At 34.4% G+C, this 27,249-nt stretch overlaps 1 protein-coding gene across 1 annotated transcript in view; it reads right to left on the reverse strand.

The window, feature by feature from the left end:
* The window catches only part of BRIP1 (BRCA1 interacting helicase 1), a 194,712-nt gene that overhangs the window by 6,867 nt on the left and 160,596 nt on the right, over nucleotides 1-27,249 (reverse strand). The window contains 1 exon segment of the mRNA XM_061175926.1: nucleotides 17,564-17,676. Coding sequence (XP_061031909.1) covers nucleotides 17,564-17,676 — 113 coding nt within the window.

Raw genomic sequence — 27,249 nt, forward strand, 5'->3', positions numbered from 1 at the left:
AAAAATCCATTCACTGTAAATGCATGGGTTTGTTTGTGGACCCTCAATTTTACCCCTTGTTCTACATGTCTGTATTACATCAATACAATACAGTCTTGATTATTGTAGTTTTGCAGTAAGTTTGAAATTGAGAATTGTCAGTTCTCCAGTTTTGTTCTTTTTCAAATTTTTTGTGGCTATTCTGGGTCTCTTTCAATTTCCATATGAATTTTAGGATCAGCTTCTCAATTTCTGCACCAAATCCAGTTGGAATTCTGGTTGGGATTATATTAAATCTGTAGATCAACTTGGGGGAGAATGCTATCTTAATAATAATGTTTTCCAATCCATCATCATGGAATTCTCCCATTTATTTAGAAATTTCTTTCAACAATATTTTGAAGCTTTCAGGGTACTTTCATTAAAGTTATTTCTAAGTATCTTGCTCTTTTTGATGCTACTGTAAATGGAAGTAACTTGATTTCATTTTTGGATTGTTCATTGCTAGTATATAAAAATGTAACTGATATTTGTATAGTGAATATGCATCCTATAACTTTGCTGAACTTGTTTTAGCTCTAAACAGTTATTGTTTATGGATTCCTTAGGATTTCTATGTAGAATATCATGTCATTTGCAAATTTAAAGATAATTTTACTTCTTTTCCAATCTGAATATCTTTTATTTCTTTTTCTTGCCTAATTGCCCTGGCTAGAACCTCCAATACAATAATGAATACAAGTGGTGAGAGTGGCCATCCTTATTTTATTCTCAAACTTAGGAGAAAAATGATGACTTTCACCATTCAGTATGATGTTAACTATTGGATGTACAGATGCCCTTTAAGGTTTAGGAAGTACCTGCTATTCCTACTTTGTTGAGTGTTATATTGTCAATTGCTTTTTCTCATCTTGAGATGATCTTGTGGGTTTTGTACTTTACTCTAATATAGTGTTACACTGATTTTAGTTGAACCAATAAACTGGCAGGGTGTTGAACCACCTTGCAGTCCTGAGATAAATTCCACTTGGTCACTGTGTACAATCCTTTTAGTAAGTTGCTGGATTCAGTTTTCTACTTTTCTGTTGAGGATTTTTGCATCTATAACCATAAGAGATACTACTCTGTAGCTTTCTTGTGATGTCTTTGATTACTTTTGGTATCAGGCAACACTGGCCTCATAGAATAAATTGGTACATGTTTCCTGTTCTATTTTTCATAAGCGTTTGTAAAGGATTCTCTTTAAATGTTTGCTAGAATTCATCAGTGAAGTCATTCTTTCCTGGGCTTTTCTTCTGTGAAATTTTCATTATTACTAATTCTTCCATCTCTTCACTTGTTATAGATCTATTCAGACATTCTACTGCTTGACTGTCAGTTTCCATAGCTGTGTCTTTCTATGAATTTGTCCATCTTTTTTTTTTAAATAAATTTATTTATTTATTATCTTTTTATTTTCGGCTGCGTTGGGTCTTCGTTGCTGCAAGTGGGCTTTCTCTAGTTGCAGCGAGCAGGGGCTGGTGGCTTCTCTTGTTGCCAAGCATGGCCTCTAGGCACACAGGCTTCATTAGTTGTGGCATGTGGGCTCAGTAGTTGTGACTTGCGGGCTCTAGAGCACAGGATCAGTAGTTGTGGCACACAGGCTTAGTTGCTCCACAGCATGTGGGATCTTCCCAGGCGAGGGCTCTAACGTGTGTTCCCTGCATTGGCAGGATTCTTAACCACAGTGCCACCAGGGAAGTCCTGAATTTGTCCAACTTATCTAAATTATCTATTTTGTTGTCATAAAATTGTTCAAGTATTCTCTTATAATGCTTTATATTTCTGTAAGTTTGGCAGTAACAACCCCTCTTTCATTCCTAATTTTAGTAATTTGAGTCCTTTCTGCATTTTTTCTTGGTCAGTCTAGTTAAATGTTGTCAATTTTCTTGATCTTCTCAAAGAACCAACTTTTGTTACCCTGACTTTTTCTACTTTATTTTCTATTTCCTTTATTTCCATTCTAATCTCTAATATTCCTTTGATCTGCTTGCCTTGGGTATGATTTGCCCTTCTTTCCCTAATTCCTTAAGGTAGAAGATTAGAGTACTGATTTCAGATCTTTTTTTTTTTTTAATATAGGCATTTATAAAAATAAATTTCTGAGCACTGCTTTCACTCTACCCTCAAAATTTTGGTACACTGTGTTATCATATTCATTTATCACAAGGTATTTTCTAATCTCCCCTTTGATTTCTCCTTTGATCCACTGGTTAGGAGTATGTTGTTTAATTTCCACGTATTTATAAGTTTTAAAATTTTCTGTCTGTTACTGATTTATACTATCATTCCACTGTGATCAGAAAAGATACTTTCTATGATTTTAACCATTTAAAATGTATTGAGACTTATTTTGTAGTCTAACATATGGTCTATCCTGAAGTATGTGTCATGTACACTTGAGAAGAATGTGCATTCTGTTATTGTAGGGTAGAGTGTGATAAATATGTTAGGTTTGTAATTGTTGGTTTATAGTGTTGTTCAAGACTTTCCTTTTCTGTTGATTTTCTTTCTAACTGTTCTATCCATTATTGAAAGTGGGGTATTAAAGTCTCCAACTATAACTGTTGAATTAATGGAGTGAAATTTTTATTAGAAAATTTCTAGTAACAATTTTTGTCTTAAAGTTTATTTTGTCTGGTATTAGTATAACCAAATCAGTTGTCTTTTGTTTACTGCTTGCATGGTATGTCTTTTTCTGTTTCCACTTGATCTAGTTGTGTTTTTTAACCAAAGCATTTATCTTTCAGGCAGCATATAGTTGGATCATGTTCTTTTTAAAAAAATTCATTTTGCCAATCTTTTTCTTTTAATTGGAGTGCTTAGTCCATTTACACTTAATGTAATTACTGATAAGGTAGAATTTATTTAGCTATTTTGCAAATTTCCACTTTACTATTTGTTTTCTATGTCTTTTTTGTTATTGTTCTTCCACTATTCCTTCATTACTGCCTTCTTCTGTGTGCAATAGATATTTGAGTTATTTTATTAATGGTTGCTTTGAGGATTATAATAAACACCTTAATTTATAAAAATCTATTTTGGATTGATAGCAACTTAATTTCAGTAGTATACAAAAAAACTGCTCCTGTATAACTCTGTTTCTTCCCCCCAACTTTAACATAAATTATATCTTTAACATTGTACACCTGTGCAGAAAAGAGTTAACACAGCAGGCCAAGTTGCTTATCCCTAGAAAGGCCTGCATATAAGGTAGCCCTTGGTTGGTGTTTAGATTTCAGGGAGGGTTCCAATCACTAACTAAGAAGAAAGTTTCACTGTGTCTACAATGTCTGTGGAAAAATATGGTTAATGCTGAACACCTGCTTTGCTTCTGAGAGTCTAGACTTTGGGGAAATGTTAGGCAGAGGCTGCCTATACGACCAGCCCAAATAAAAAAACCGGGTGCTGAGTCTCTAACAAGCTCTCCCAATTGGCTATTATTTCACACGTTACCACAATTCATTGCTGGGAAACTAAGTGTGCCCTGTGTGACTCCATTGAGAGAGGACCCTTGGAAGATTGTACCTGGCTTCCCCTGGAGTTTGCCCATGTGCCTATTCCCTTTGCTGTTTTTGCTTTGTATCCTTTCACTGTAATAAATCCTAGGTGTGCATACAGCTATATGCTGAGTCTATCACTGCTCCTGGTGAGTAACTGAACCTAAACATTGTCTTTGGGACTGCCAAGACAATGCCTATTACCACAGACTTAAGTTTATTGCTTTATGCAGTTGTTTTCAAAAATCAAACAGGAGAAAAAGTTATTAAAATACAGTTATATTGTTTTTTATATTTACCTATGAAATTATCTTTACAGATGCTCTTTATTTCTTCATGTGGATATAAGTTACTGGTTAGTGTCCTTTCATTTCAGCCAGAAAAAGACTCCCTTTAGTATTTCTTGTACAATAAGTTTTCTAGAGAGTAATTCTCTCAGTTTTTGTTTATTTGGAAATGTTCTACTTTCTCCTTAATTTTTGAAGGATAGTTTTGTTAGATATAGATTCAATTGACAGTCTTTTTCTTTTCTTTTGGCGTTTTAAACATGTCATTTCACTGCCTTCTTCTCTCCATGGTTTCCAGTGAGAAATCTGCTTAAATTATTGAGGATACCTTGTAAAATGAGTTGTTTTTCTCTTGCTGCTTTCTAGATTCTCTCCTTGTCTTTTGACAGCTTGATCATGACATTTCTATGTATGGATCTCTTTGAGTTCAAACTACTTGGAGTTTTCTGATTTTCTTAGATGTGTAGATTAATGTTTTTCATCAAATTAGGGAAGTTTCCAGCCATTACTTTTTCAAAAAAATCTTTCTGTTTCTTTCTCTCTCTTCTCTCCCTCTAAGACTCTCTTTATGTGTATGTTGGTATGCTTGATGGGTTGTACAGGTTCCTGAGGCTATCTTAATTATTCTTCATTCTTTTTCTTTCTGTTCCTCAGACTGGAAACAAATTCTTTCTTCTTCCTGCTCAAAACTGCTGTTGAGCCCCTCTAATAAATTTTTCATTTCACTTATTGTACGTTTCAACTCCAGAATTTCCATTAGGTTCTTTTTTTAAAAAATTCTAACTATTGATATTCTCCATCTGGTGAAACATCATTCTCATAGTTTCCTATAGCTCTTTAGACATAATTTCTTTAGTTCCTTGATCATATTTAAAATAGCTTTATATACTAACTACAACATCTGGACTCCCTTAGGGATAATTCTTATTGACTGCTTTCTCCCCTGTGTATGGGGAATATATTCTTTGAACATGCCATAATTTTTGTTGAAAAGAGTACATTTTAAATAATGTAATGTGGCAACTGTAGAAATCAGATTCTTCCTCCCTCCCCAAGGATTTTTGTTGTTGCTGCTGCTGTTGTTGTTGTGACTTTTCTGAAATCATTTTGTAAAGTCTGTATTCTGTCATGTGTGACTATTGCTAGGTCAGCTTAGTGGTCAGCTAATGATTAGACAGAGATTTCCTTAAACATCTGGAATCCACAGTCTCCCATTCTTTGCCAAGAGGCTTTGCATGTGTTTTTGGATACATTTGTGAGCCTTGATCAGGCAGGCAAAAACACTACCTTAGTCTTCACTTCCTGCTTCAGCAGAGCCTCAAGGTCACACAGAGGCGAGAGCTTAGGACCTTCTCAGGTCTTACGAGCATGTGCACATCCCTGGTCATGTGCACAGTCCTAAACATTCCTACTAGAGTCTCAGGAATATGTCGGAACTTTTAAAGCCCCCATGGACATCTCATTTCCCAGCTTTTCTCTTTAAGCTTTTCAGTTAGTTTGTTATTTGTCCCAATTTTCATTCATTGTCTCAGGAAGCTGTGAGTTAAACAACTGCTTAAGTGAGCTCTGAGACAGGTAAAAATTTCCCCATATTATACTTTGAATGTCTGCAGGATATGTAGTAATATCACCTCTTTTATTCCAGATATTGGCAATTTGTGGCTTCTCTTTTTTTTTGTCAGTTTACCTATAAGTCAGTAGATTTTATTGATTGCTTTAAAAATGGATTTTATTGATTTTTTAGTTTCATTGATATATATTCTTTTCTTTTTTCTGTTTGCTTTACATTTACTTTGTTCTTCTTTTCTAGCTTCTTAAGGTAGAAGTTTAGATAACTGATTAGAGATCTTTCTTGTTTTTGAAAATAAACATTTAATGATATAAATTTCCCAGTGAGCTCTGCTATACCTGTGGTCCACAAATTTTGATATGATGATTTTCATTTCTGGTGAGTTCACAATATTTTCTAATTTTCCTAAGACATCCTGTTTTTCCTATGGATTTTTAAAGATGTTCTTAATTTCCAAGTACTTGGACATTTTTACATTATCTTTCTGTTATTGATTTCTAGTTTGTTTATTTGCAGCATGGTCAAAGAACACACTATGATTTCAAATCCTTAAAAAAAAATTTGTTTATCACCCAGGATATTGTCTAAATTGGTGCATATTCCTTGTGTTTATTCTGCTGTTGTTGGGTGGAGTGCTCTATAATGTCAATTCAATCTAGCTGGTTAATAATATTGTATAAGTCTTCTATCTCTTTATTGGTTTTCTGTTTACTACTTCTATCTATTACTGAGAAAGGAATTTTAAAGTCTCCAACCATGCTTGTGGATTTGTCTATTTCTCTATTCAGATGCCAACTTTTGTGTCATGTATTTTGAAGTTATTTTTAGGTGCATACACATTTAGGATTGTTATGTCTTTTTGATAAATTGACCCTTTTATCATTATGTAATTTTTCTTCTAACACCCCAATAATTTTCTTTCCTTTGAATTCTACTTTGTCCTGATATTAATACAGTTATTCCAACCAGTTCACTGGTATTTTGAATTCTGGTCTTCTTCCGCAATCTGTCTACTATTATTCACTTTTCACGGTACTCAAATAGCTGCTCCATGCATTCTGTCTAGCTTTTAAAGACAGTACAGAATGTACTTACTCCATCTTATCTAGAATTGAAACCTCCAGACTTTTAAAAAATATTTATTTATTTTCTTATTAGTCATCCATTTTATACACATCAGTGTATACATGTCAATCCCAATCTCCCAATCCATCACACCACAACCCCCACCACCTGCCGCTTTCCCCCCTTGGTGTCCGTATGTTTGTTCTCTACTTCTGTGTCTCAGTTTCTGCTCTGCAAACCAGTTCATCTGTACCATTTTCTGGGTTCCACATATGTGCGTTAACATACGATATTTGTTTTTCTCTTTCTGACTTACTACACTCTGTATGACAGTCTCTAGATGCATCCACGTCTCTACAAATGACCCAATTTCCTTCCTTCTTATGGCTGAGTAATATTCCATTGTATATATGTACCACATCTTCTTTATACATTCGTCTGTCAATGGGCATTTAGGTTGCTTCCATGACGTGGCTATTGTAAATAGTGCTGCAATGAACATTGGGGTGCATGTGTCTTTTTGAATTATGGTTTTCTCTGGGTATATGCCCAGTAGCGGGATTGCTGGGTCATATGGTAGTTCTATTTTTAGTGTTTTAAAGAACCTCCATACTGGTCTCCATAGTGGCTGTATCAATTTACATTCCCACCAACAGTGCAAGAGGGTTCCCATTTCTCCACACCCTCGCCAGCATTTGTTGTTTGTCGATTTTCTGATGATGCCCATTCTAACTGGTGTGAGGTGATACCTCATTGTAGTTTTCATTTGCATTTCTCTAATAATTAGTGATGTTGAGCAGCTTTTCATATGCTTCTTGGCCATCTGTATGTCTTCTATGGAGAAATGTCTATTTAGGTCTTCTGCCCATTTTTGGATTGGTTGTTTATTCTTTTAATATTGAGTAGCATGAGCTGTTTATATATTTTGGAGATTAATCCTTTGTCTGATGATTCATTTGCAAATATTTCTCCCATTCTGAGGGTTGTCTTTTTGTCTTGTTTATGGTCTCCTTTGCTGTGCAAAAGCTTTTAAGTTTCATTAGGTCCCATTTGTTTATTTTTATTTCCATTACTCTGGAGGTGGATCAAAAAATACCTTGCTGTGATTTATGTCAAAGAGTGTTCTTCCTATGTTTTCCTCTAAGAGTTTTATAGTGTCCAATCTTACATTTAGGTCTCTAATCCATTTTGAGTTTATTTTTGTGTATGGTGTTAGGGAGTGTTCTAATTTCATTCTTTTACATGTGGCTGTCCAGTTTTCCCAGCACCACTTATTGAAGAGACTGTCTTTTCTCCATTGTATATCCTTGTCTCCTTTGTCATAGATTAGTTGACCATAAATGTGTGGGTTTATCTCTGGGCGTTCTATCCTGTTCCATTGATCTATATTTCTGTTTTTGTGCCAGTAACATACTGTCTTGATTACTGTAGATTTGTAGTATAGTCTGAAGTCAGGGAGTCTGATCCTCCAGCTCCGTTTTTTCCCCTCAAGACTGCTTTGGCTATTCGGGGTCTTTTGTGTCTCCATACGAATTTTAAGATTTTTTATTCTAGTTCTGTAAAAAATGCCATTGGTAATTTGATGGGGATTTCATTGAATCTGTAGATTGCTTTGGGTAGTATAGTCATTTTCACAATATTGATTCTTCCAATCCAAGAACATGGTATATCTCTCCATCTGCTGGTATCATCTTTAATTTCTTTCATCAGTGTCTTATAGTTTTCTGCATACAGGTCTTTTGTCTCCCTAGGTAGGTTTATTCCTAGGTATTTTATTCTTTTTGTTGCAATGGTAAATGGGAGTGTTTCCTTAATTTTTCTTTCAGATTTTTCATCATTAGTGTATAGGAATGCAAGAGATTTCTGTGCATTAATTTTGTATCCTGCAACTTTACCAAATTCATTGATTAGCTCTAGTAGTTTTCTGGTGGCATCTTTAGGATTCTCTATGTATAGTATCATGTCATCTGCAAACAGTGACAGTTTTACTTCTTCTTTTCCAATTTGGATTCCTTTTATTTCTTTTTCTTCTCTGATTGCCATGGCTAGGACTTCCAAAACTATGTTGAATAATAGTGGTGAGGGTGGACATCCTTGTCTTGTTCCTGATCTTACAGGAAATACTTTCAGTTTTTCACCATTGAGAATGATGTTTGCTGTGGGTTTGTCATATATGGCCTTTATTATGTTGAGGTAGGTTTCCTCTATGCCCACTTTCTGGAGAGTTTTTATCATAAATGGGTGTTGAATTTTGTGAAAAGCTTTTTCTGCATCTATTGGGATGATCATATGTTTTTATTCTTCAATTTGTTAATATGGTGTATCACATTGATTGATTTGCGTATACTGAAGAATCCTCGCATCTCTTGGATAAATCCCACTTGATCATGGTGTATGATCCTTTTATTGTGTTTTTAGATTCTGTTTGCTAGTATTTTGTTGAGGATTTTTGCATCTATATTCATCAGTGATATTGGTCTGTAATTTTCTTTTTTTGTAGTATCTTTGTCTGGTTTTGGTATCAGGGTGATGGTGGCCTCACAGAATGAGTTTGGGAGTTTTCCTTCCTCTACAATTTTTTGGAATGGAAGAGTTTGAGAAGAATGGGTGTTAGCTCTTCTCTAAATGTTTGATAGAATTCACCTGTGAAGCCATCTGGTCCTGGACTTTTGTTTGTTGGAAATTTTAAATCACAGTTTCAATTTCATTACTTGTGATTGGTCTGTTCATATTTTCTAATTCTTCCTGGTTCAGTCTTGGCAGGTTATACCTTTCTAAGAATTTGTCCATTTCTTCCAGGTTGTCCATTTTATTGGCATAGAGTTGCCTGTAGTAGTCTCTTAGGATGCTTTGTATTTCTGCGGTGTCTGTTGCAACTTCTCCTTTTTCATTTCTAATTTTATTGATTTCAGTCCTCTCCCTCTTTTTCTTGATGAGTCTGGCTAATGGTTTATCAATTTTGTTTATCTTTTCAAAGAACCAGCTTTTAGTTTTATTGATCTTTGCTACTGTTTTCTTTGTTTCTAATTCATTTATTTCTGCTCTTTTATGATATTTTTCCTTCTGCTAACTTTGGGTTTTGTTTGTTCTTATTTCTCTAGTTCCTTCAGGTGTAATGTTAGATTGTTTATTTGAGATTTTTCTTGTTTCTTTAGGTAGGCTTGTATAGCTATAAACTTCCCTCTTAGAACTGCTTTTGCTGCATCCCATAGGTTTTGGACCATCGTGTTTTCATTGTCATTTGTCTTTAGGTATTTTTTGTTTCCTCTTTGATTTCTTTAGTGATCTCTTGATTATTTAGTAATGTATTGTTTAGTCTCCATGTGTTTGTGTTTGTTACATTTTTTTCCCTGTAATTGATTTCTAATCTTACAGTGTTGTGGTCAGAAAAGATGCTTGATATGATTTCAATTTTCTTAAACTTACTGAGGCTTGATTTGTGACCCAAGATGTGATCTATCCTGGAGAATGTTCCATGCGCACTTGAGAAGAAAGTGTAATCTGCTGTTTTTGGATGGAATGTCCTATAAATATCAATTAAATCTATCTGGTCTACTGTGCCATTTAAAGCTTGTGTTTCCTTATTAATTTTCTGTTTGGATGATCTGTCCATTGGTGTAAGTGAGGTGTTAAAGTCCCCCACTATTATTGTGTTACTGTTGATTTCCTCTTTTAGAGCTGTTAGCAGTTGCCTTATGTATTGAGGTGCTCCTATGTTGGGTGCATATATATTTATAATTGTTATATCTTCTTCTTGGATTGATCCCTTGATCATTATATAGTGTCCTTCCTTGTCTCTTGTAACATTTTTTATTTTAAAGTCTATTTTATCTGATATGAGTATCGCTACTCCAACTTTCGTTTGATTTCCATTTGCATGGAATATCTTCTTCCATCCCCTCACTTTCAGTCTGTATGTGTCCCTAGGTCTGAAGTGGGTCTCTTGTAGACAGCATATATATGGGTCTTGTTTTTGTATCCATTCAGTGAGCCTGTGTCTTTTGGCTGGAGCATTTAATCCATTCACATTTAAGGTAATTATCGATATGTATGTTCCTATGACCATTTTCTTAATTGTTTTGTGTTTGTTTTTGTAGGTCCTTTTCTTCTCTTGTGTTTCCCACTTTGAGAAGTTCCTCTAGCATTTGTTGTACAGCTGGTTTGGTGGTGCTGAATTCTGTTAGCTTTTGCTTGTCTATAAAGCTTTTGATTTCTCTGTCGAATCTGAATGAGATCCTTGCCAGGTAGAGTAATCTTGGTTGTAGGTTCTTCCCTTTCATCACTTTAAGTATATCATGCCACTCCCTTCTGGCTTGTAGAGTTTCTGCTGAGAAATCAGCTGTTAACCTTATGGGAGTTCCCTTGTATGTTATTTGTCATTTTTCCCTTGCTGCTTTCAATAATTTTTCTTTGTCTTTAATTTTTGCCAATTTGATTACTATGTGTCTCGGCGTGTTTCTCCTTGGGTTTATCCTGTATGGGACTCTCTGCGCTTCCTGGACTTGGGTGGCTATTTCCTTTCCCATGTTAGGGAAGTTTTCGACTATAATCTCGTCAAATATTTTCTCGGGTCCTTTCTCTCTTCTCCTTCTGGGACCCCTATAATGAGAATGTTGGTGCGTTTAATGTTGTCCCAGAGGTCTCTTAGGCTGTCTTCATTTCTTTTTATTCTTGTTTCTTTATTCTGTTCTGCAGCAGTGAATTCCACCATTCTGTCTTCCAGGTCACTTATGCGTTCTTCTGCCTCAGTTATTCTGCTATTGATTCCTTCTAGTGTATTTTTCATTTCAGTTATTGTATTGTTCATCTCTGTTTGTTTGTTCTTTAATTCTTCTAGATCTTTGTTAAACATTTCTTGCATCTTCTCGATCTTTGTCTCCATTCTTTTTCCGAGGTCCTGGATCATTTTCACTATCATTATTCTGAATTCTTTTTCTGGAAGGTTGCCTATCTCCACTTCATTTAGTTGTTTTTTCTGGGGTTTTATCTTGTTCCTTCATCTGGACATAGCCCTCTGCCTTTCATCTTGTCTATCTTTCCGTGAATATGGTTTTTGTTCCACAGGCTGCAGGACTGCAGTTCTTCTTGCTTCTGCTGTCTGCCCTCTGGTGGATGAGGGTATCTAAGAGGCTTGTGGAAGTTTCCTGATGGGAGGGACTGTTGGTGGGTAGAGCTGGCTGTTGCTCTGGTGGGCAGAGCTCAGTAAAACTTTAATCCCCTTGTCTGCTGATGGGTGGGGCTGAGTTCCCTCCCTGTTGGTTGTTTGGCCTGAGGTGACCCAACACTGGAGCCTACCCAGGCTCTTTGGTGGGGCCAATGGCGGACTCTGGGAAGGCTCACGCCAAGGAGTCCTTCCCAGAACTTCTGCTGCCAGTGTCCTTGTCCCTTGGTGAGCCACAGCTGTCCCCCGCCTCTGCAGGAGACCCTCCGACACTAGCAGGTAGGTCTGGTTCAGTCTCCTATTGGGTCACTGCTCCTTCCCCTGGGTCCTGATGCACACAGTACTTTGTGTGTGCCCTCCAAGAGTGGAGTCTCTGTTTCCCCCAGTCCTGCCGAAGTCCTGCAATCAAATCCCGCTAGCCTTCAAAGTCTGATCCTCTAGGAATTCCTCTGTCCATTGCCAGGCCCCCAGGTTGGGAAGTCTGATGTGTGGCTCAGAACCTTCACTCCAGTGGGTGGACTTCTGTGGTATAAGTGTTCTCCAGTTTGTGAGTCACCCACCCAGCAGTTATGGTATTTGATTTTATTGTGATAGCACCCCTCCTACCGTCTCACTGCAGCCTCTTCTTTGTCTTTGCATGTGGGGTATCTTTTTTGGTGAGTTCCAGTGTCTTCCTGCCGATGATTGTTCAGCAGTTAGTTGTGATTCTGGTGTTCTTGAAAGAATGAGAGCATGTCCTTCTACTCCGCCATCTTGAACCAATCTCCATACTCTTTAAAAAGTTAATTTTAGCTTGTAAATTTTAATTTTTAATCAAATACACAAGCATAGTTTAAAAGTCAAATAGTATTACAATAGTTTTAATAAAAACAGAATTTTCGTTTGCCTACCCACACCACATCTACAATTCCCAATCTCAGAAACAATTAATTGAAAATATTTTGCATAGTTCTTGCGGTCATTTGCCTCCATATTTCTAAATAACATTTATACTACTACTACTTCCTGTTTTTTAACCATTAGAAATCATTTACTGACTCTTCCTACAGAAAATGTTTATCTCATATCACTGATAACTTCACTACCTCTCCATTCTTCTAGCAGCATTATATCACAATTCTTTTGTAAATCAATATTCAGTGGATTACCATTTAAAGGTGAATTACATGATCCACTATGATTATATGTCCTTTCCCATACAAGACGTTTTTGTCTGCCTTGGAGTTAATAACTCTCCCTTCTCTCCTTTTTTGCTTAATTTTCTATGTTTCTATCATTTATTAATTCCCACTTTGTCACAGTTGTAAGAATTTTTCTCAATATGGGCAAAACCTTCCATCCTCAAAAACCAATCTAGACTAACTACTATGGGACTGCTGCACAGATTCATCCTAGAGCTTTCTTTCTTGGTTGTTTTGGGAATTTCACTTTTCTGGGTTGGAACTCCGGTTTTCTGCATCTTTGGTATTCCTCTTTCTAAATTTTCTCTTCTTTGTTGGAGAATATCTTTCAGTTGGATCCTGAGAAAGTGTGCATTTGAAGCAAATGTTTTAGGTCCTTTAATACTGAATACTGAAGGCTTTAGTCTGTCTTACAGTTTATTGATCATTTGGGTTGCTAAGAACTTAGATTGCAAGTCAACAATTTCCCTCAAATAACTGAAGATAATTTTCAACTGTCTTTCAGCTTCTAGTGTTGCTTTTAAGAAGTCTGTTTCAATACTGATTCTATATCTTTTGTATGAGAGTTGTCTTTTTCTCTCTGGAAGGTTTCAGGACCTTTTCTTTACCTTGGGTACTTTGAAACTGCATAGTGAGGAGCTTTGTAGCTTTTCCCCCTTTACTGGTGCTTGAGTGGATGCTTTCATCAGGAAACTATATCCTTCAATTCTGAGCATTTTTCTTGAATTATTTCTTTGACATGTTTCTTTATTTTCTCTAGTCTCTTCATATGGAGCTCCTATTTATCAGAAGTTGTTTCCTGCATACTGATCCTCTAATTTTCTAGTTATTCTTTCCCATTTTCTTTCTCTTTGATTTTTGGATGTGGGAAATTTCAATTTTCTCTCCTAAGCCCAATTCTGCATTTAAAATTTGTTGCTACCATATTGATGTCTAGGAGCTTTTTCTTATTTTCTGTTCTTGTTTTATGGAGGCAATATCTTACCTCCCCCTACGGGTATTACTGATAAAATTTTTTTAAAGTTTTCTTCTATCCAACAGTTGGCAAACTATAGTCCACAGGGAAAATCTGGTCCATATCATGTTTTTGTATAGCCTGCAATCTAGGAATGGTACTTACATTTTAAAGGTTAAAGAAAAAACAAAGAAGAATGTGGATGCAGACTGTATGTGGTCTGAAAAACATAAAATATGTACTTGTCTGGCCCTTTACAGAAAAAGTTTGCCAACTTCTTTTCTATTGCACTGTTTCTGTTTTCCACAAGTTCTTCCACCCTGCTTTTGTTTTGTTGGTATTGTTTTGGTCTCTGTTTTTCATATTATAGACATTCTTTGAATATCTGGTGAAGACTCCATGCACTTATTTAAGAGTAAGGCACTAAAGTGCTGATTGGTAGCTTTGTGTACATGGGTGGGACTTATAGGCTGGGAGGCTTTGCAGTAAGGTAGGAACAGGGCCACTTTGTTACTATCTGTAGGCCCTTATTCATGGGGTGGTCAGTTTTCTTAGACAGGAACACTGTACTTTCTTGCCGTGAAGATATAAGATTGATTGTCAGCCTACTCAGAGCTGAGAAGAAAAAGAATGGAGCTCTCACATTCAGTAGGTAGACTTTTCTTACCCCCCATCTTTAACACATCCTTAGCTGTAACTGTACTTAAAGAATATATAGATGCTCTAGTTCATTCTATCCAGAGAGTAAACCTGGGTGGGGGAGGGGGCTGTCTAACTACTACATATACTAACTTGTAACCAATCCTCTTTAGTTTAACAGTACTTTAACCAACACTTTAGAGTACTCCCAAGTCCTAAGCTTTTCCATGCTTGAATCTGGAAGATCTTGTTAGCTTTCATGATTACAGATTTAAATTTCAGCTTTCTCTTGCCTGCTAAGTCATTCAATTATTCATCTGTTTTCCAGTGTTCAAAATTTATTGACAGCTCATCTGTCATTGTCTCTTCTCCCACTCTTTTCAACTTTATAGGTTTGACATTTTTATTCCTTAACTACATGGGATTTTGAGAGGGGGTGAAAATTAACATAAAGGTTTGATTATTCCATAGGGACATTAAAAATCTAAATTTTATATGACGTTCTTGTGTGATATTTTAAAGTAATCCATAGGTTCCGAGGCATCAGACCAACCATAAAATTGGGCAGGATAGGAAGATGTATATTGCCAATATTATATAACAGTGTTGAAAATCAATGCAAAGTCAGGGTGCTATTCTATTTTGGTTTATGTTTAAAGTGTCCTATGGCAGAAAGGCATTTAAGTTAACAAAACAGTTCAGAGAAAAAGGTTTCACCTTCTCTTTTTTCCATTGTTTTCATACTGCCTTGCTCAAATGAATTATGCCCACTTGAGACAAAGATTATACTTTAGTAAAGCAGACCCTTTAGGAAACTTATAGTGCAGTTGTAACCTGGTCACAAAACCACCTGGTACATTCCTGAAAGCTGTTATTACATTTTATGGACTTACATTACTTCAAATACTCTAACAGTCCCATGTGGGCTTAAAAAAAAATAACATTTTTTTAAACTCAATTTGTTTCTGCTTACTTTAGTCCTTCTAGACATATCCCTTATAAGAACAGTGCATTAGTATAAGCACCTTTTATGTCAATCAATACACATTATGAGTTTTATCAAATGATGTAAAACATTCACTTGATTTTTTTTAGTGGATGTTTCTTTGGAATAAGTTGCTACTTGTTGATACTGTTTCCCTGAAAATCAGTACAATGACAGTTGGGCTATCCACTTTTTAATTAATAAAATACTGAAACTATAGTATTCTACATCAATATTATAAACACATGCTTTTTCTGAAATTCTTGAAAAGTATGTTTTGAAGCTCTAGAAGCTCTCTGGCCAATATGGTATAGCTGGAAAAGCACTGAACCTGGCATTTTTCACTAATTCAACAAGTACTTATTATGCATCTATGTCCCAAGATGAGGCACAGTTGGTTGCTGAGAATGTAAAAATGTCTAATACATGTTTAGGGAAGGAGACAGATAGATAAACAGGCTACTCCAATACAATGAGATATATGCTATAATAGAGATAAGTATAAAGTGCTATGGGTTTCCTACGGAGTAAATAACTCTAGCTGGAGAAATAAAAAAAGTCTTCATAAAGGACATGACCTTTTCAACTAGGTTTTGATTGGTAAACTTGCCAAATGAATTGTATGGTAACTTGTATGCCAAGGCAAAGAATAATGAAAGGATATGGTACATTTAACAGTTTAATAGTGAGATGTTTATATTTAATAGTGAGAATTTTAGTGGATACAGGTAGGCATAAGGATGAAAAAGCAAGTCTTAAGGTTTTAAATGTAGGTGGTGTCAAGACATGAAGGTGCATTTAGTAGCTATGTGACATTAGACAAGTAATTTCATCTTTCACAACCTGTTTAATATATGTAGAAAAGGTTTATAAATGACAAAATAGGATACAAATGTACTTTTGCTTCAAATGGTTTCTTAAAATTCAAGGCATTGCTTATATTAAGAGAAAAAATAATCAACTGAGGTAAAAATATTTATTTTCCTGAAATTAAGCCTAATGACTAAAAGGCAAGAATTTTAAAACAAATATTCAGGCTCCCCTAGAAACTATTTGCTGAATATTAAAATAAAACAAACAGGTCAATCAACAGGGAGAGACAAAGTAAGTAGATGAAATGCTTCAAGAACAATTTCCAGTGAAACCTGATGCCAAGTACCAGTGGGATTTCTAAGCAGAGAAGGGCAGTAGGTTAAGCATAGAACTGAATCATTCAGTTTGAAGAGAAACAACTGCAGAATATCATTCTGAAATGATGGGGAGGGGAGTGGGTGATGTGTTCTAGGACTTAAATCCAGCTGTTGCAGTCATGTCATCAGCATATGTAAATCTGAACTCAAATGCAAGCTGGTCTGCTTATGTTTAAATGAGCTAATGTGAGTAAACAAGACACTTGAGAAAGTCCAACTTCTAGATTGGTTAGGGCAGATAATGGTTAGCTGTGGGTCTTCTGGCTGAACGAAAACATGTCAAATGGCCATATTTTCATGATTTTACTCTTAACCTGTGTTCTTCTATTTGAATTATCTGAATTTTATTTGTACAGCTTCACAGGAAAAAACTATTATACAGTTAAACTAATTATAATTTCATAAATAGAGAACATAAAATGTTAAATTAGATTATAAATAATCTAATAATTATAGTGTTTATAAATTTAAAGTGTTGATGTCCTGTGAAATTATGGTATAAAATGGTGATTTAAAAACTAGTTCCACAAAGCACAAATCTTAATGGACCAGAATCTTTAGAAAAAAGAGTATTATAATTAAATATTACTGTTAGTTGGTGTGAATTCTTTAGTACCATGAACACAGTTTGTTTTAACTCTTCTTAAATGGTTTGCTTTTTACCCATAAAATCATCATTTAGGTTCTGATGTTCATAAGATAAAATTTTATTGTTTGGTGGTGAGCTTCTATAAACATTTACTGAGCACTCTGTTGTACACTCACTGACCAATCATAAATCTTTAAACTTTAGCAAATACTGAGTTTTATTTTGGGTTTCATTTATTCCATTGACTCTTTCAGCTTTCACTTCTGACATCTATCACTGAAAATATACCAGTTCCCAGGGTTCTAGTGAAATAAAATTCCATCACATTTATTATAAGGAATAAAGTAGCAAGACTAGCTCTACATATAGTCCTGGTCAGAGATAATATTACAGTAATATTACATTAAATTTCACTCCACTTACCTACCTAGGGCCTGGTTTAAGGCCCTGTATGCTTGAATTTCGTACCATTGACGACCTGGTAAAAGACCTCTTAATTTTGAATGCTGGTCATTATATTGTCGCTTTAGTTCAACCTAATAATTTAAAAAAATATAAAAAAAATATAATAGGTAATTAAAGCTCATTTAAAAACTCATCAACTTCTAACATTTTGAATATCATTTAATTAGGGTAGAAAGATTTGTTTTTCAGTACTAAACTTTTTTCATTTCATTTAAAACATTTCTATTCATCTTTACATTTCCTAAATGCCTACATGAACTTAATTAATTAGCTGTGTGATGTCAATCAGTTTTATTGAGAAATAATTTATATATGACAAAAGTCACAAACTTTCAATGTACATGTAGATAAATTTTAATAAATGTATAGTCATGTAACCACCACCACAATCATAATTTAGAATATTTTCACTACCTAAAAACTCCTTCCTATCCCTCTTCAGGCAATTTCCTTTATTGCTGACCCTGTCAACCAATGGTCTACTTTCTGTTTTGCCTTTTTTAGAATTCTATGTAAATGTTATTATACAGTATGTAATCATTTGTGTCTGTCTTTTGTCATTTAGCATAATGATTTTGGAATTCATTCATGTTGAAACATACATCAATAGTTCATTAGTTTATGTTTATCCAGCCTGATAATCTCTGCTTTTTAATTGGGATGTTTAGACCATTTAGATTTAATGTTAATTATTGTTATGATTCGGTTTAAATCTACAGCATAGAATACACATTCTTCTCTTCTCAAGTGCACATGGAACATTCTCCAAGATAGATTATATGTTGGGCCACAAAATAAGTCTTAAGAAATTTAAGACTGAAATTACATTAAGTATCTTTTCCAACCACAATGATAAGAAATTAGAAATTAATAACATGAGGAAAATTGAAATATTCACAAATACGTGGAAATTAAAAAACATGCACCCAAACAACCAATGGGTCAAAGAAGAAATCAAGAGAGAAATCAAATAGTATCTTGAGGGACATCCCTGGTGGTCCAGTGGTTGAGAATTCGCCTTCCAATGCAGGTGATACGGGTTCGATCCCTGGTTGGGGAACTAAGATCCCACATGCCACAGGGCAACTAAGCCCGCGTGCCGCAACTACTGAGTATGCGCGCCACAACTAGAGAGCCCATGCTGCAACTACAGAGCCCATGTGCTCTGGAACCCACGCACTGCAACTAGAGAGAGAAGCGCGAGTGCCGCAATGAAGAGACCGCATGCTGCAATGAAAGATCCCACATGCCGCAAGGAAGATCCCATGTGCCACAACTAAGACCCGACGCAGCCAAAAATAAAATAAATAAATATTTTTTTAAAAGTATCTCAATACAAATGAAAATGGAAACACAACAAACCAAAACTATGGGATGTAACAAAAGCAGTTCTAAGAGAGAAGTTTATAGCAAAAAATGCCTACATTAAGAAAAAACAAAGATTTCAGATAAACAACATAACTTTACATCTTAAGAAACTAGAAAAAAGAACCAGCAGCAGAAGGAAGGAAACTACTAAGATGAGAGCAAAAATATATGAAACAGACCAGAAAAAAACGACAAAAAAAAAAACAATGAAAATAAGAGTTGTTTTTTTAAAGATAAATAAAACTGATAAACTTTTCCTAATTAAGCAAAAAAAAGGACTCAAATAAAATTACAAATGAAAGCATAGATTACAGCTGATACTACAGAAATACAATGAATCCTAAGAGACTACTATGAACAATTATATGTGAAAAAAATGGATAACTTAGAAGAAATGGATAAATTCCTAGAAACAATCAACCTACCAAGAATAATCATAAAGATACAAAAAATCTGAACAGACCTATAACAAGTAAGGACATTAAAGCAGTAATCAAAAACCTCCCAAACAAAGAAAAGCTCAGGACCAGATAACTTCATTGGTGAGACTGAAATTCTACTAAGCATTTAAGGAAGAATTAACACCAGTTCTTCTCAAATGCTTCTGAAATACTGAAGAGGAGGGAACACTTCCAAACTCGTTTTAAGAGGTCAGCATTATTCTCATAACAAAGCCATGTAGGGACTTTAAAAAGAGAAAATTACAGGCCAATATCCTGATAAACATAGTGGCAAAAATCCTCAGTAACAACAACAACAACAAAACTGAATTCAACAGCACGGTAAAAGGATCATACACCACGATCAAGTGGGATTTATCCCTGAAATACACATTGGTTCAACATACATAAATCAATAAATGTGATACACCACTTTAACAAAATGAAGGATAAAAATCATATTATCTCAATAGATGCAGAAAAAGCACTTGACAAAATTCAACATCCTTTCGTGATAAAAATTCTCAAAAATTAGGCATAGAGGAAACATACCTCCATATACTAAAGGCCATACAGACAAGCCCACAGAAACATCACACTTAATAGTGAAGAGCTAAAAGCTTTTCCTCTAAGGTCAGGAATGAGACAGAGACGCCCATTCTTACCACTTCTATTCAACAAAGTATTAAAAGTCTTAGCCAGAGCAATTAGGCAAGAAAAAGTAATAAAAGGCATCCAAAACAGAGGAGAAGAACTACAATTGTTTGTTTGCAGATACATGATCTTATATGTAGAAAAGCCTAAAGAGCCACCAAAAAACTCTTAGAACTAATAAATGAATTCAGTAAGGTTGCAGGATACAAAAATCAGTTGTGTTCCTACACACTAACAACAAACTATCCAAGAAATTAGGAAAACAAGCCCATTTACGATAGCATCAAAAAGAATAAAATACTTTAGAATAAATTTAACTAAGGAGGTGAAAAATCTTTACACTAAAAACTATAAAACACTGATGAAAGAAATTGAAGAAACACAAATAAAACAAGAATTGGATTGGAATAATTGGATTTATGGATTGGAATAATTAGTATTGTTAAAACGTCCTTATTACCCAAAGTGATCTACAGATCCAGTAAAACCTCTATCAAAATCCAAGTGACATTTTTTACAGAAATAGAAAAAAGAATTCTAAAATTTGTATGGAACCACAAAAGATCCCGAATAGCCAGAGCAATGTTAAGAAGGAAGAACAAAGCTGGAGGCAACACATTTCCTGATTTCAAACTATAATATAAAACTTTAGTAATCAAAACAGTACGGTACTGGCATAAAATCAGACACTCAGGCCAATGGAACAGAAGAGAGAATTCAGAAATAAACCCATGCATATATGGTTAACTAATCTTCGACAAGGGCACCAAGAATAGACAATGGGGAAAGACAGTGTCTTTAGGAATGGTGGTGGGAAAACTGGATATCTGCATGCCAAAGAATGAAACTAGATCCTTATCTTATACCATATATAAAAATCAACTCTAAATGAATTAAAGATTTAAATGTATGCTCTGAGACCATAACACTCCTAGAAGAAAACAGGAAAAAGTTCCTTGGTCTCAGCAATGATTTTTTGGATATGACACCAAAAGCACAGGCAACAAAAGCAAAAATAAACAAGTGGGACTACATTAAACTAAAACACTTCTGCACAGAAAAAGAAACAGTCAACAAAATGAAAAGACAACGTATGGAACAGGAGAACCATAATCTGATAAGAGGTTTATATCCAAAATATATAAGCAACTCATGCAAAACCAACACCCCGCCCCACAAAAAAAAAAAAAAAAGGAAAAAACAAAAGAAAACCTGATTAAAAAATGAGCAGAAGTCCTGAATAGACATTTTTTCAAAGAAGACATACAAATTGCCAATGGGTATATGAAAAGGTGTTTAACATCACTAATCATCAGGGAAATGCAAATTAAAACAACAATGAGATATCACCTAATACTTGTTAGGATGGCTATTATCAAAAAGACAAAAGATGACAAGTGTCGGCAAGGGTATGGAGTAAAAGGAACACTTATACACTGTTGCTGGGAATGTAATTTGGTATAGCCATTATGGAAAATGGTATGGACGTTCCCCAAAGAGTTAAAAATAGAACTACCATGTAATCCAGCAATTCCACTGCTGGTATATATCTAAAACAAATAAAATCACTGTCTTGAAGAGACGTGTGTAGTCTCATGTTCATTGCAACATTCTTCACATTGGCAAGATATGAAAACCACCTGTGTTATTAATGAATGAATGTATGGGTAAAGAAAATGTAAAATATATATACACATACACACACACACGCATGCGTATATATAATGGAATATTATTCAGGCATAAAAAGGAAATCCTGCCATTTGCAACCACATGGATGAACCTAGAGTATATTATACTAAGTGAAATAAGTCAGACAGAGAAACACAGCCATGACCTCACTTATATGTGGCATCTAAAACTGTTAAACACATTGAACCCAAGAGTACAATGGTGGTTGGCAGTAGGTGAGGGGTGGAGGAAAAGGGGAGATACTGGTTAAAGAGTATAAATTATCAGTGACTTTTGGTTATAAGATGAGTAAGTTCTGGGATCTGAATGTATAGCATGGTGACTATACTCAATAGTAATGTATTGTATACTTGAAATATGCTAAGACCTTAAGTGTTCTCATCATACGCTGAAAAAATGGTAACTATGTGAGGTGATGGTTGTGTTAATTAACCTGATTACAGTAATTTTACAATATATATTAAGTCACCATATTTTACACCTTAAATATATGGAATTTTTATGTCAATTATATCTCAAAGAAATTGGGGGGAAAAAAAAAAAGAGGTCCATACAGTGTTGTGGCAAACTTTCTGCTGGCCTTGATCCTGGTTTTGGAAAGATGGACCTCTTATTTCCCCAGTAAAAACCTTTCATGGCCTCAAAATACCATAAATAACATTGAAAGCCAAATGAAAACCTGGAGAAAAAGTTCTGTTAACTAATATACAATGAACTCATACACAATCAATGACAAAATCTAACTACTAAAAGTAAATAATCTGTGAGAAAGCAAGTCATCAAAGATGAATGATAAATGGCTGGTAACCCACATGAAAAGATGTTCAACTTTACTAGTAAACCAAGAAATGCAAATTTAACATTTCCATTGTTTTTGTCTGTAGAATACTGACAAATATTTACCAAATGTATTTATATTTTCCAATAAGTATAGACAGATAATATGTACGAGAATATTCATTGCATCTTTGTATTGAAGAAAATTAAGAAACAACCTAACTGTACATCAAGTGGATCAATGAAATATACTACAATTATTCTGAGATAAATATTGGGCTATTATATAGAAAGAAATAGATCTATATGTTTTGACATAGAAATTTAGCCAAGATATATATTTTAAATAAAAAATCAAGTAAAACACAAACACACAATACAAATGGCCAGGTGTCATGTTAGGAATAAGGACCACAATATAGAGCAATACCAATTTTAAACTAGCCCCCCGAAAGACTTAAACCAAACTCTAACAAGAACCACAGGGGAAACAGAATTTAAAGACTGTACTTTGAGCTTTTCCCAGATCTCCCCTAATATATTGTCAAATCGTGTCCATATAAGTTCAAGATGATTACCTACTAACTGAACTGCCTACAAAAACAAAAATATATTTTTGTTTCTATACAATAGAAATTGTATTGTATAATTTCTATACAATAGAAATTACTAGAAAGATGATCCATAATCAAGGAAAAACAGGCAGTCAATAGAAACCAATCTAGAAAGGGCTCAGCTATTGGAATTAGCAAAGACTTCAAAGTAGCTGTTATAAATATATTTAAATAACTTAAAAACATATGGTTTAACGACTGAACTTTGCAGAATCTCAGCAGAAAAATGGAAATACAAAAAGGACCCAAATAGAAATTCTACAACTGAAAAATACAATAACTTAAAAAAAATTCATTGGATGGGTTTAACAGCATATTGGAGAAAGCAGAAGAATTAGTCAGTAAATCTTAAGACAGATCAATAGAAATAATGAAACACATCAACTGGAGCAAAATAACTTCATACACACCAAAGACACTGGTTGGTGTAAAAGAATCAAAGCATAAAAAAGCAGTCAGAGGGACTTCCCTGGTGGCACAGTGGTTAAGAATCTGCCTGCCAATGCAGGCGACACATGTTCAAGCCCCGGTCCGGGAAGATCCCACATGCCTCAGAGCAACTAAGCCCATGCGCCACAACTACTGAGCCTGCGCCCTAGAGCCCATGAGCCACAACTACTGAAGCCCGCGTGCCTAGAGCCCGTGCTCTGCAACAAGAGAAGCCACTGCAATGAGAAGCCCACGCACCGCAACAAAGAGTAGCCCCCGCTCGCCGCAACTAGAGAAAGCCCATGCACAGCAATGAAGACCCAACACAGCCAAAACTTAAATAAATAAATAAGTAAATAAACAAATAGCAGTCAGTGATGATCTAGACAAATTTAAAAATCAGAGTTGAAACAGTGCTAATGCATTTGATACAATATTTATTGACTCAAATGCTCCACTGTTAAAGGACATCAAGAATTTCTCACTTTTCCGAGTGACCGAATCTACATTCATTTTCTATCTAGGTAATAACACACAGAGACTGTGTTAAATTAAATTTCTGCTTCTTTTCTGGAACAGAAATCATAATAAATTCTGCTATCTAGTCCTTGAATTTGATATTATAATCATATCCCTTTCAAAAAGACTCATAATTAATTACAGGGCATAAAACTACATTCCTATTAAAAGAAATGTCACACCAAAGGGTACCACATACCCAGCCTTCATCTGGTCTTCATAAAAATCTTTAAAATTACATCATCTCAAAAGTGAACTATTTTTATACAAGGTCACAAGGTATGGTATACACAAATCAGATTGACCTATTCAAATATATAAGTTAATGAGCTTTTTCCTGTAAAAAGCTCTCCTGTAAAAAATGAGTTTTTTTTTTTTTACTGAAGTATAGTTAATTTACAATGTTGTGTTAGAAAATGCAAGTTTTGAGTGAAAGAAAATTATGTATTATGATTTCACATTTTTCATACACTAACTGAATGAAAAAAGGGAGTTATGTTTTAAGCTGCTCTCAAGAATGCTATAGAGTCAATTATGCCTCAATAAAGCTTAAAAAAAGAATGCTGTAGAAACATTAAAAATATGCATTTAAAGTATAAAAATTGATATAATGAAAAGAAGAAATTTTTGGTAACTTAAAAAAAATACTAATTCCATTCAATATTTAGTTTTGGCTGTGTGTAAGGTATCTGTGATACGCACTGGGAATACAAAGACAAGTTAAAAATATTTTCTGCCCAGCAAGAGATTACAAGAACAGAAACGAATGAGTACAAATGGCCATCAAGTAAATATAAGTGCTAAAATATTAACTTTGATTACAGTGTATAAAAGTAAGAGGAGTTGAGAAATGAAGACATGCTATGAATTTGATACAAGAGTAATGAGGGCCTTACCTGGAAAGCCAAAGGGAATGGAAAAGAGACCCAGTTCATAACACATTGTGGAGTTACAGAACTTAAGTGACAAAGTAGATGTGGGTTTATTAAAGGGGGAAAAGTCAAAAATGACTCCAAAGTTTCCAGGCACTGAGAGAAGGAATCCAGTAACCCACCAAGAGAAGACAAAAAGAAAAGTATGTTTAAGGAAGAAGATAAACTTGGCTCAAGCCATGTTAAAGAAATAATTTCTAAACCAAGAATAGAAATTGATAATGAGTTAGCTAATCAGAAAGTCAAAATTGGAAAAGTGGGGAACCAAAGATCTTAATAATAAATGATAACAATATCTGTCAGGCTGCTATAACATTCCATGCACAGTGCAGTGCTTAATAGGTATTATTATCTCATTTAATCCTCATAACAATCTTAAAAAGTAGGTACTGTTACCTCATTTTACAGATTAGAAAAATAAGTCTTAAAAAATTAAGTAACATGTGGAAGGTGACCCAGTATGTAAGTAGTAAAGCTGGGATTTGAATCTAGTCTGTCTCCAGAGCTTGCTCTCTTAAGAGTAAAAACCCCAGAGTCAGGACACCCTACAGCTTCTCTGAGTGAGATCTTAGGTAAGTCAATTCTATTGTGGCTTTCTCCTATTTAAAAATGGAATGAGTATTAAAATCTAATCAAAATAAAAAATGGTTCTCAAATTTAATGACAACAATTTATTCACATAACAAACTGCTAGCATTGTAAGCTCACAAATTGACTAAAATTCCTAGCAAATAGTTAATACAATGTGAAACAGCAGGAATTGTTCTTTTCAGTCAGTCAGCTTTTAAAGATCCCCTATGTGGTATTCCTGGGCAAGTATTTATCAAATAGTATATTTCTGTAGTATAAGCCTAATCAAAGGTATAAAGTTATTTTCTTGAAAAAATTTCAGACTTTCAAGATAAATTAACAATTTACAGTTTTAAGAAGTTGTAAAACTACTTAAGAGAAAACAAAATCTCTTCAAAACACTCTATAATACTATTAACCTTCTGACATATATATATAAGAGTACACTTCTGACAAGTAGCTTTCAAATTGGTATATAAGACATTTTATTTTATATCCCCTCAAAAGAACCTGTAAAATTTCTAAATTAAAACTTTATAACTTGAATATAAAGTAAACTTTCCTTTAAGCATCATAGAATATGCTTTTTAAAGTAGTATAGTGAATAATATGGCACCATAGGAAATATTAGGTAATATTAAAAAGATAATTTCTGACAATTCAGCAATAAAGTATATTAAAATATTTAGAGATTAGAAGAATACTTAAAAATTCTATCCAACTATACATTTCCTACCTATCTCTCAAAATGTAACTAAGCATTTCTCTATATTAACATTATTTCCCCTCCCGCAAATTTGCATTTATCCTTTGTCAGACATAATAGCTTAAGGATTTTCAAAATTTACTATACCATGTTGAAACAAATACTTTATAATGATCACTCTGCCTATGACAACAGTTGTTTTAGGAAATATTAGTTATAAATGAAATATTTGGAGGTAATATAGCAAATATTAGATTAAATAAACAAAATTCTCTCTCCTTGGTCTTTTATTTTTCATTAAAATGAATTAACTTTTATGTATGACTACATTATTTCAACTTCTTGCAAATTTTCAAATAATTTTTACAATCCAAATGGCCTTTAAAATACTGCCAGTATTTTACCTAGGGAAATTATTTGAGGTAAAAAGTAAAGAAAAAAAAAACCTTTGAAAGTAATTATATATAAAGGCTAACTTTGAAATATTTTTTATTACATAAAGAAGCAGATTTTTAAAAATAAATTTAAAAATTGTCTTTGGGTGAACACATTTAATTAGGGAAAGCAAAACTAAGGGTTTGGAAAAGGTAGAAAGACAGTACACCTCTTTTTAATGACATCAGAAGCTATTTCATTGTACACTTAGGAATTATCAGGTACGAAAATCAATGCCCAATTTAAAATGACATAAAGCATATGTGAAAAAGCCAGTTTCTCCTGCCAGCAAATAGCCTAAATGTTAAGTAAACCAAAGGCTAGAAGGGATTAGTTGAAATGTCAAAAGACAACATTTTACTTTTACCTGCTCATCCTTATAAACAGACTCTCATCCCTCAGGCATGCTTTCCAAACAAATAGTTTCAATGTGCAGCAGCAAAAGGCCCATGGCAAGCTCTGCCATCTTGTAACTGTCAAAGAGATTAGTCTTTGATCTATTTGGGAG

Source organism: Eubalaena glacialis, chromosome 19 (genome assembly GCF_028564815.1).
Source record: "Eubalaena glacialis isolate mEubGla1 chromosome 19, mEubGla1.1.hap2.+ XY, whole genome shotgun sequence".
Lineage (NCBI taxonomy): Eukaryota > Metazoa > Chordata > Mammalia > Artiodactyla > Balaenidae > Eubalaena > Eubalaena glacialis.